Source organism: Mus caroli, chromosome 5 (assembly GCF_900094665.2).
Source record: "Mus caroli chromosome 5, CAROLI_EIJ_v1.1, whole genome shotgun sequence".
Lineage (NCBI taxonomy): Eukaryota > Metazoa > Chordata > Mammalia > Rodentia > Muridae > Mus > Mus caroli.
In genome coordinates this window covers 96452095-96462493 of record NC_034574.1, presented here as the reverse complement: position 1 = coordinate 96462493, position 10399 = coordinate 96452095, and the positions used below count along the sequence as shown (strand labels likewise).

The following is a 10399-nucleotide window of genomic DNA, read 5'->3' as shown; positions in this document are numbered from 1 at the left end:
CCTCTGCCTCTGCCTCTGCCTCTGCCTCTGCCTCTGCCTCTGCCTCTGCCTCTGCCTCTGCCTCTGCCTCTGCCTCTGCCTCTGCGTGCTTGGATTAAAGGCATGTGCCACCACTGCCCAGCTCCAGTGTATACTAATTTTAGAGTATATACTAAAAATTAGATTTTGAAAACTTATGTATAGAACACTAATTAATGCTTAAATTTCAGGAAAAGTATCAACTAGAATATTCCATCTTCATGGGTGAAACCATGCCCGTATGACAGTGTGTCGATTCACAATAATTACCTACGAAAGTCACAGTAGAGCTCAGTGGCTGGTCTTGGATCGGCACTCTCTCCACAGTGCTGGATGAGATCGAAGTGTGCTTCACCCCACATCTTTATTTCACAAATGGGGAAACCGAGGCGAAGCTCTTAGAGATGACCCCGGGTGTAGTTCCGTTGCTTTATTTATTCTGGGGGTGTTTTTTCATGCACCCATCTTAAGCAGGTATTTCAGACTAGAGCAGTGTCTATGCACTGCGTATGACAATGCCCAGTGCCTTCCCAACATCCTGTGAGCCTCACTGTAGTCTTCTCCTGCTTCAAGGACTTGTTCCCCTCCTCACACACACCCTTTCCTCCCCGCTCCTGCCTTCATTTTCTCAGCTTGCTCTCAGGCCAGCACTCTTGCTGAACTGTTTACCGCTCTAGCGTCCTGTCATCCATCCATCTGTTGCTTCCTTGTGTCACACACACTCTAGTGAGTTCTTTCATGGCTAATCATTGTATCCTCCAGTGTTCTCTCCAAATTCAGTCTTTCTGTTATCATTTTATTGTAAATAGATAAAGCAGACTCTGGCTGTGGGCCTCCTTTTTCTCTTCCTTCCTTTCTTTTTCTTTTTCTTTTTTTTTTTTTGTACAGTGAACTTTATTGATGTTTGGATTTGGGAAAGTACCGCCATTCCTTCTTCGGGAATCTGGGATGAAAACCAGGAAGGGGCGGGGGGGGGGGGGGGGGGGAGAGGCGCTCCGGGCTGAATTGGAGCAGGGACTTTCTCTTCCTCTCCTGTTCTCACTGGGGTTGGGTTGCCCAGGGATTCTTACTGCTTGGAGGTCATGAGGACCGTGAGGAGTATCACCGAGTTGCTGTTGCCAAACTTCCTTGTTATACCAGGAAATGAGTTGGCAAAGTGGTTGTTGAGGGCGATGCCAAAGTTGTCACGGATGACTTTTTGGCTAGAGGCCTGCCCAGTTGGTGGCACTGGATGCTCTGCTGATAACCTTGAGTGTCATCACAAACATGGGGACCCCATCAGCCGAAGGGGCATGGAGGAGGACCTTTTCCGCTCTACCTGCTAAAGGGGTCAGCCTTCTCTGTGGCCATGAAAACAACAGTAGATTCCACAACATACTGGGCACCAGCCTTGCTCTATTTGCTGTTGGAGAGTCCTGGAAGTACAGAGGTGGCCTTCCCATTGGCAACAGGGTTCCTGTTCTCAGCCTTGACTGTGCCGTGGTCCTTGCTGTGTGTGGAATCCTACCGAAACATGTAGACCCTGTAGCTGAGGTCAAGGAAGGGATCACTGATGGCACCAATATCCACTTTGCCAGGGTTGAAGACAGCCCTGGTGACCAGGAGCCCAATACGGCCAAATCAGTTCCCTCTGACTGTAATGTGTAGACATCCGGTACCAGGACCCAGCTGAGCAGCCAAGCTGTTCTTTGGTGGTCAGAGGTTAGTTAGATGTGTGGACTAAGCTCAGATGGCTTCATCTGGGAGACAACTTATTTATTGTTCACATGTGCTCTGTGTCTGTCTGTTTCTGTGTCCGTTTCCTTCTCCGTCTCCCTCCTTCTCTTTCTGTGTTGAGTCCCACTAGATCTGCTCACAGGATTCTGAGGAAGAAGAAACATGCAAAGCTTTGTGAGGCCTGAACTTGAACCTCAATCACCATCTGTTCAGCCACGTCCCATGACCAATACAAACAGTAAGGCCAGTTCCCGTTCAGGGGCGCAGGAAGCTGATTGGCCCCTTCACAGCTAGACTAGAAAGTTACATTGTAGCGAACATGGATAAGGAATTGCAACATTTTCTGCAGTCAGTATACTCTATTTGAGATAAAGAGATTCTTCCTTTTGAGGGGAGGACTCAGGAATTACTAACTGGCAGTACAGTGCCCAGCTAAGGCTGTCATTCAGGGCTTACTAACTGGATGCTGACCGGCACAGCCGTCTGGGCATGTTATGCAAATTATTTATTGTGTGTGCTTGCTTGCATACATATATACTTGTGTGCGTGTCTTTCTTGACACAATCCACCAACTGACCTGTGATTTCCGAGGCAGACCGTAGGGCACTGTATCTGCTCAGGAAGCTGAGCACGTTGGAGCTCTCACTGCACCGTTTCCAGATGTGTTTTGTTGGGTTGTGAGACAGGATCTAATGGAGCTCAGGCTGGCCTCAAACTTGATTCATAGCTAAAGACATCTTTAAATTCCTAATCCTCCTGCCTCTGACTCCCAAGTACTACACTCACAGCATGGGCCACCAAGCCTGGCTCTCAAGTTCCCATATTGACCAAGGACTCTCTGACGTTCTCTTTTGTCTTAAGCTCATTATAAAATACACACAATACAATGCACCATTAAACACATTCAGATACTCTCTGTTCCTTCTCTGACTCTTGTCTTCCTGATCCCTTTTCTCTCTCTTCCTCCTTCGCCCTCCCGCCTCTCCACATGGTCCTGGCCAGCCTTTCCTCCTCCCCCACCTCCTTTCTCACCTCTCCTTCCCATGCCCTAAATAAACTCTACTCTACACTAAACAAAACAAAACATTCACAAACTTACACAGCCTCTCTGCTCCAGGTCTCATGTTTGGCTCCTTGGATGTCTTATATATGTGACTCACATGATACCTGTCTTCTGCAGTCTGGCTACCTAACACCTTGTGGGGTCATCATCCTCAGGCCATTCCGCTACAATTCCTTTCTGTTTGATGTTGAATGGTGTGTGTGTGTGTGTGTGTGTCCATCCATCCATCCGTCTGTGTCCTGCTTTGCATGTCCACTCCTCAGTAGCCATCAAGCTGTTTCTTCCTTTGGTTTCTTGCTTTGTGACGAGGCTTCCCTATGTCATCCTGGCTGGTGTGGCTCCTCCTGCGTCTGGCTTCCAGAGTACTGGGATCACTAGCTTGTACCACCTCTCGACTCCTATAAATAGTGCAGCATGAAATGGGGATACCATTGTGTGCTTGCTTTCCAGCTTGGATGTATACTCCAGAGTAGATCTGAGCACCACAAGGAACTGGACGAGAAATGAATTGGAAAACCCAAGCCTCTCCATCCCCTACCCTATGTTGTGAGATGATCTGAGTGTATAGACCAGGCTGCCCTAAGCTCACTGTGTAGAACAGGCTGGCCTCGAGCTCTGAGAGTTCTGCTTGCCCCTACTTCCAGAGTGCCCTATCCTAATTTTAATATTTCATGTGAATGATAAAACATTTGGTCTCCTGTTGGAAGGCCTTGCCCCTCCCTGTAAGACTGCCAGCCTCATTTATCAGGTGTGCCAATTGCTTGAGGCTTTGTTTGTGTACACACACTCAGTGCCAGCCTGGTGGTGTCACGGCCTTTCTAGGTGAGTGATTGACACAGAGACGGTGTCTTTTGTCAGTGTTACTACAGTAACCATCCCCCAAACGAGGACTGTTTATTAATGCAACTCAGGACTGCTCACACGGCCTCTTGCTATCTCTGGTGAGAGGATCTATTGAGGATGCATGTGTAATCTCAGTTACAGGATTCTGGACACGAGCCTGGGTGTCTGTGTAGTTCAGTGGCCAATGCTGATCAGGGAAGCCCTCTTGAGCTTCCTTCCATTTTTATATTTATTTATTTTGAGACAGGCCTCATGCAGCCCAGGATGGAGTCAACCTTGAAGCAGCAAAAGATGACCTTGACCTTCTGATCCTCCTGTCTCGCCCTCCCGAGTTCCATGATTACAGGAGTGCACTGCATGCCTGGTTTTCTCCTCTGAACCGAACTTCTTGGTCCTTGGTAGATTTGAGGAATCGTACGTGATTATTTAGGTCTGACCTGGCCTTTGGGTTTTGGAGAGAGCATTGAGATTGAACCTGTGTTAGTTACTTTTCTTTTCTTTTGTTTGAAACTATGACAAAATACCAACAGAAGTAATATAAGGGAGAAAAGCTTTATTTCAGTCCATAGTGTCAGAAAGTGCCATCCTTTCTTGCAGGGAAGATAGCAGGAACACAAGGCAATGACTGATCACATGGTATAGACCAGAAAACCAAGACAAGGGTGGCAACCACAGATGGGTATAGCATTTTCAGTGGCTTTCCCTAGTGACCTACCTCTGCCCCACCCCCAGGCCCTCTATTCTAAATTCTGCTGGCCTGGAACTTGCTATGTAGTGGAAGATGACCTTGAACTTCTGACCTTCCCTTCTCCAATTCCCAAGGGCCGAGATTATAGGCATGTGAAATCACACCTGTTTTCATTCAGAGCTGGGGATCAAACCCAGGGTTTCTTGCATGCTAGGTGAGTGGACACTGCACTGACTGAGCTACACCCCAGCTCAGACCCCATCTCCCAAAGGCTCCAAGGAATTTAACTTAGTGGCACAAGCTGTGGACTGTGTGTTCAAAACATGAACCTGTAGGGGGACATTCCAGACTCAAGTAATACCTTAATGTCATTGTTATCGAGATAGAGATACCATCTACACAGTTATTGTAAAAGTGAGAAGGAAAAAAAATGAATTCATAAGAGTTGGAGCCACAAAATGAGGCCAACAGTACCCAGCACTCAGTAAATGCTCTCTGTCCTTCCTGGAGGCAGCACAGGGAAGCAGCCATCTCTGTTTAGGAAAGGAGAATCAAGCTGTGACCTGTCCTAGGATGGCGTCTGTGGATGTGGTCTTACAGCAAACTGGTGTCCATTCAGCTAACCAGATCATTTCTTCTTTTATGGAGAAACGGTTTAGTTTGGAGAACTAGGATTCTTGATTTCGTGGGCTTAAAAATCAAAGTATCATTGAATAACTTAAGCCCAAATCGCAGAATGCGATTGGCTGCCTTCTAGTGGAATGTGTGGCTCTGCTTTGCTGTGAGGGAGCCCAGGATTTACCTGCTTGCCCAGTCTCGTTGAACCTGTCTCCCTCTCTCCCATAGCTATAGATGATGCTATTCTTTGTGAGAGTGGAATCTTGTTCTGCCGAAGCTAGATAATGCCAGCGAGTTCCACCACGTGAACAGTGGAGCGATCCAGCTAGCCACATCCTCTGCTAATGCCACATTGGAATTCCTTGGCCCTGCACTGGAAGGCGTGGCTTCCCCTTGCACATCACACAGTTTCTGTGCATCTCCAGTTTGGTTGCTGGCAGATCATTAGATCTTCTCTTGTCTTCCACCACCATCATTAAATGTATTATGGGATCAGATGATCCTGTGGAGGCCAGGGACAACAGCCTGGGGACTCGAGGTTTCACAACCACCAACACTTGGCTTTTTACAGTGAGGAATTTCAGCCTTTTGCTGCTGGAGCCAAAACCATGTGGGGGTGGCGTGGAACATTCCACACTTCATAGTTCAAGATTAAACTGACACAATGAAGAAGTCCTTCTAGGACTCGGTAAACAGAGAGCCAAGGCATATAGCATTGGTCAAGTATTTGGAAAACTTTCTTAGGTACCGTCTCTACGGAAACTGGCTTAGAGTGGCAGCCAAATCTCCCTCTAGCTTAGCAGGAAGATATCTGTGTTTTGGTTTTGGTGTTGGGAATGGGCCCCAGAGCTTACTCAGAATAATCAAATACTTTTAGGCCTTATATGGAGTGAAAGTTATGCAAGACTTTTTTTTTAATTAAAAAAAAAAGTGTGCAAAGAAAAATTTATGTGGAAACATTGACCCTATTTTTTTTTATGAAGACAGTTTAGTTAAAACAGTCTGGTATTTGTTTAGGAAAAACCAAAATTACTTAGCAATGGTCTAGATTAGAGTTTTCTAAAAATATTTTAACAAACTTGGTCATTTAATTCATATGTAAAGGAGGCACTTCAGTTTAGTGAGAAAAATTTATTCAGGCCCTTGACTCTCAAAACAGGATAGTTTCATATCTTATACCATGTAAAATATAAACTTAAAATGGGCTGAAAATAGAAACATAGAGTATCAAGTCTTAAAGAAGTACGATGTAGAGGTGATGTCTGAATGAAGGGGGAATGGAGGATAGCTTCACAAGATGAGCAGCTTAGAGGACACCAAGGAACAACAGCCCTTTATAGGTTCTGAGACAAACTTACTATGTAGCATTGACTGGCCTAGAATTCTCTGTAGACCAAGCTGGCCTCACTCATAGAGATCTACCAGCCTCTGCCTCTTGAGTGCTGGGATTAAAGGGCCGAGCTACCACACCTGGAAAACAAAACAAAACAAAACAAACAAAAAACTCAACAGCTTTAACCACATACATTTTAATTATGATAAACATCATGAACAAAGTCTAAGATAAACGGTAAATTTATCGAGAAGTCTTGAGTCATACATTTTCAGAGTTCCCTCTGGGTAGGAAGAAGAGGTCAGATAGGTCAGACTGTCCAGGGAGAAAGGCATAGAAGAGGCCGGAAGCATGAAAGAGAGTGGCTTTGGAGAAGTAACTTGTAATAGGGTACAATGAGACCTGTTTCTCAGTCCTCTTGGGAGATGTCAGAGGGGCAGAGTCCGCACTGCAAATCCAAGCTTTGGGCAAATATCTAGCAAATGGAAAATTCTAGGCTTTTGGTGCTGAGATTCCATGATGGAGGAGCCCTGCTACAGAAGCAGAGTTGTTTCAAGTCAACCCCTGTTCCTAGTGAGAAGGCTACACAGTATCCATTTGGAGAAGAATGTTTAGTCCAGTCAACCATCTCTCATGATTCTCTGACTCCTGGCTCACTCTTTCCAATGTCCCCTGTCCGGAATCGGCAACCACAGGCTCTTTTGCATCCACTGGGAATTTTATCATAAGTGTTTGGATGGCTTCTTGATATTTAGTAATACTTTGCACCAGGCAGGTGTTAGTAAGTCAGCTTTCTGGTATTTTAACTTGTCTTATGCAAGCCCTGAAGTAATCTCTGAGGAGGGTCCAGGAGTTGCTTTTGGTAGAGACTACATTTTTATTTTTTTTTAACATTATTTATTTATTTTACATATATGAGTACACTGTAGCTGTCTTCAGACACACCAGAAGAGGGCATCAGATCCCATTACAGATGGTTGTGAGCCACAGTATGGTTGCTGGGAATTGAACTCAGGACCTTGGAAGAGCAGTCAGTGCTCTTAACCACTGACCCATCTCTCCAGCCACCGAGACTACATTCCTAATTAATTAATTAATTTTTGAGGCAGGTTCTCACTATGTAGACCTGGCTGGCCTTAAATTCACAGACATCCACCTGTCTCTTTGTATCCAGTGCTGGGATTAAAGGCTTGGGCCACTGCATCTGGCCAGAGAACACATCACTAAAGTAAGGACCAGGCTCTCAGTCTCCAGCTTCCCCTCCTAAGCTCTTTCATTTTATTTCCAGCATCAGTATGACAACCTGTTCCACAGTGGCCGCCCTGGGAATGATGCCTCTCTGCCTCTACATCTACACCCGGTCCTGGACTCAGACACAGAACCTCGTCATTCCGTATCAGAGTATAGGTCTGTATGGGGCTTGTGTAACTGAGCAGAAACAGCAACAGCGATGGTACAGATAGCAGACAATGACAAAGCTCTTTATGTGGGTTTTAGCATTACCTAAATCAGTCCTCTTGGTCTCCATTTCTATTTCTTACACTTTCATGCTTCGAGAGGTCGAGTAACTGTCTGTAGATCATGCAATGTAGACCGAAGTTGGAACTCAGTAGTCCCCCTTTAACATCCTTACTCTTAGCCCCTGTGTGCTAGGTTTTGTAGGTGGAGTGAAATGCCCAAGGCATGATATTTATGAAGAAGAAGGTTTATTGAGCTCACATTGTATCTCACAATGGCTAGGTGTCCACACTCCATGGCATAGGTCCTTATGAGCCCTCTTCCTGGCTGGAATTTTCACATACTTAGAGGGACCATTCTCATTTCTAACCATTACATTTCTGTTGTCTCTAAAATTCCTGTGATTCCCCGTTGGAGGATTCTGAGAGAAACAGTGGCCCGGGTGTGATGGTGTGTATTCATAGCACATAGTCTTCAAAAAATGTCTTTCAAATCTGTTAACTAATGGAAATGGAAGTTGCTGGGAATGGAGGAGGCATTAGGGGAAGAGGGGACCCTGTCTGATGGATTTTCATTCTTTTTAGGAATTACCCTTGTGTCCATGGTGGTTCCTGTGGCCTCCGGCATCTATGTGAATTATAGGTGGCCAAAGCAAGCAACAGTCATTCTCAAGGTCAGGAGCCACCTCCCACGCACAACACATCACAGATACAGAGACTAAAAGACAGAACCAATGAGTTGTCATAGTACAGCCCCTTCCTGTCCTTTGCTGGGAGCTCTGTCACTCCCACCAGCCCACACAGGTGCTGATAGAGACAGAAACACTAGGGCCTGGCATGGGCTGAGAATGTCTGGCCCCGCCCCGCCCCTAGGCTTCCCACAAGCATCTGTAAGGTGAGGCTCCTCCCTGCCTTGAGCACAAAGGAGCCCCAGTGTGTGGGAGCATGGGAGGTTTCTTAGAACTGGATGAAGGGTGGGCTTGCCTAAGCACTCCCGAGAACACATCACTAGACTTGTAATTGGTGTACACAGCAAGGACTGCTGACCTCACGGCACCGGCACCGTGTGGATGAAATCAGCCTGAAAGCGTTGAGGGGTGGCCATGGAATGGTGGGAACCTCGGCATCCCACCTTCCCTTGACTCATTCTCAGTGCTGTCTTTTGTCTGCTTGAGAAACAAGTACCTGCCCTTGCCGGATGACTGTTAAAATCACCCCAGAAGACATAAGTTTGTGTTTCTTCAATGCTGAAAAGGGAATCTCAGCCTATTTTACATGTATAAAGAAATGAGCGTTTCGGGGTTCCTTGGAGGTTCGGTAGAAACCTTGTGGTTGATAGTCTGGTCCAATCTATGCTCACTCTGTCTCTATTGGCTCCTTTCCTAGTTGAGCAATGCCCAGTGAGAGCCAGACAGGACAGGGGAGGGAGGCAGTGTGTAGGGAACACAGTGCCTTGCACACTGCAAGACCGAATTTCACTCTTTCTGGGCTGTACTCATGGGACAAAGCCTCTCCTTTCCCAGGCTTGTCACTGTCACTTTAAAAGGAGAACACTCCCAGTGGGAAATGTTCATAGAGCAAGAGGATAGTGTGATCATGGAAATTTTCAAGTACTTTGTCATTGATTATTTTCTTAAAAGGTCATTCAATGATGATTAAGAATATATTCTATTTTAGTGTTTTTTTGTGTACTTGTGACTGTTAGTGTTAGTGGAGAAACCAGATACATTTTCTGTATGTCTGTTTTGTTATCTGTAGAGAACAGGTTTAAAAACTCCTTTCTTGAAGCAAGCATGGTGGCACAGGCTTAGAATCCCAGCACTTGGGACACAGAGGCAGGAAAAGTCTCTGCTACGTATTTCAAGCCCAGCCTGGACCATATGAGACCCTATTGTCCTCCCCCTAGCAAACAAATTCTTTCAGCAATTCTCTGGGATTTCCTTTTCTTTTCTCTTCTTTTCTTTTCTTTTCTTTTCTTTTCTTTTCTTTTCTTTTCTTTTCTTTTCTTTTCTTTTTTCTTTTTTTGGCTTTTCGAGACAGGGTTTCTCTATATAGCCCTGGCTGTCCTGGAAATCACTCTGTAGACCAGGCTGGCCTTGAACTCAGAAATCCGACTGCCTCTGCCTCCCGAGTGTTGGGATTAAAGGCATGCGCCACCGCCGCCCAGCTGTCTGGGATTTCTATTAAAATATATTAAATAATATACGTAAACTAGACCCTATAGTTTAATCATTATTTTAGTATGTTTATTTATTTTGAGGTAGAGCCTCAGTCTGTAGCACAGGCTGGCCTCAAACTCATGGTCCCGCTACATCAGTTTCACAAGCAGCTAAGATCAGGGCCATGTGCCAATACCATGTATTGGCCTGACACAATGTATCAGCTCTTATCCTTGGGTTTGACGCACTTTCCCAGTAACATGCTTCTGAAGGATTTTAAACTTTGACATTGCTTTTGATAGAGGAAGATTCTGACAGTGAGAGCTTTGTGGGGCTCTGCATTTCCCTACCAGGCCAGAGCCCACATGTCCCTGTATTTAGATCTGCCCTCCAAGCAATGATACATTTCTTTTTTTTTTTTTTTTTTTTTTTTGGTCTTTTTGGAGACAGGGTTTCTCTGTGTAGCCCTGGCTGTCCTGGCACTCACTTTGTAGACCAGGCTGG

At 45.7% G+C, this 10399-nt stretch overlaps 1 protein-coding gene across 1 annotated transcript in view; it reads left to right on the top strand.

Moving 5' to 3' along the window:
* Slc10a6 (solute carrier family 10 member 6) overlaps window positions 1–10399 on the top strand; it is a 24160-nt gene that overhangs the window by 3534 nt on the left and 10227 nt on the right. Inside the window, exons 2-3 of the mRNA XM_021163839.2 lie at window positions 7568–7686; window positions 8322–8410. Coding sequence (XP_021019498.1) covers window positions 7568–7686; window positions 8322–8410 — 208 coding nt within the window. The remainder of the gene's footprint in view (window positions 1–7567; window positions 7687–8321; window positions 8411–10399) is intronic.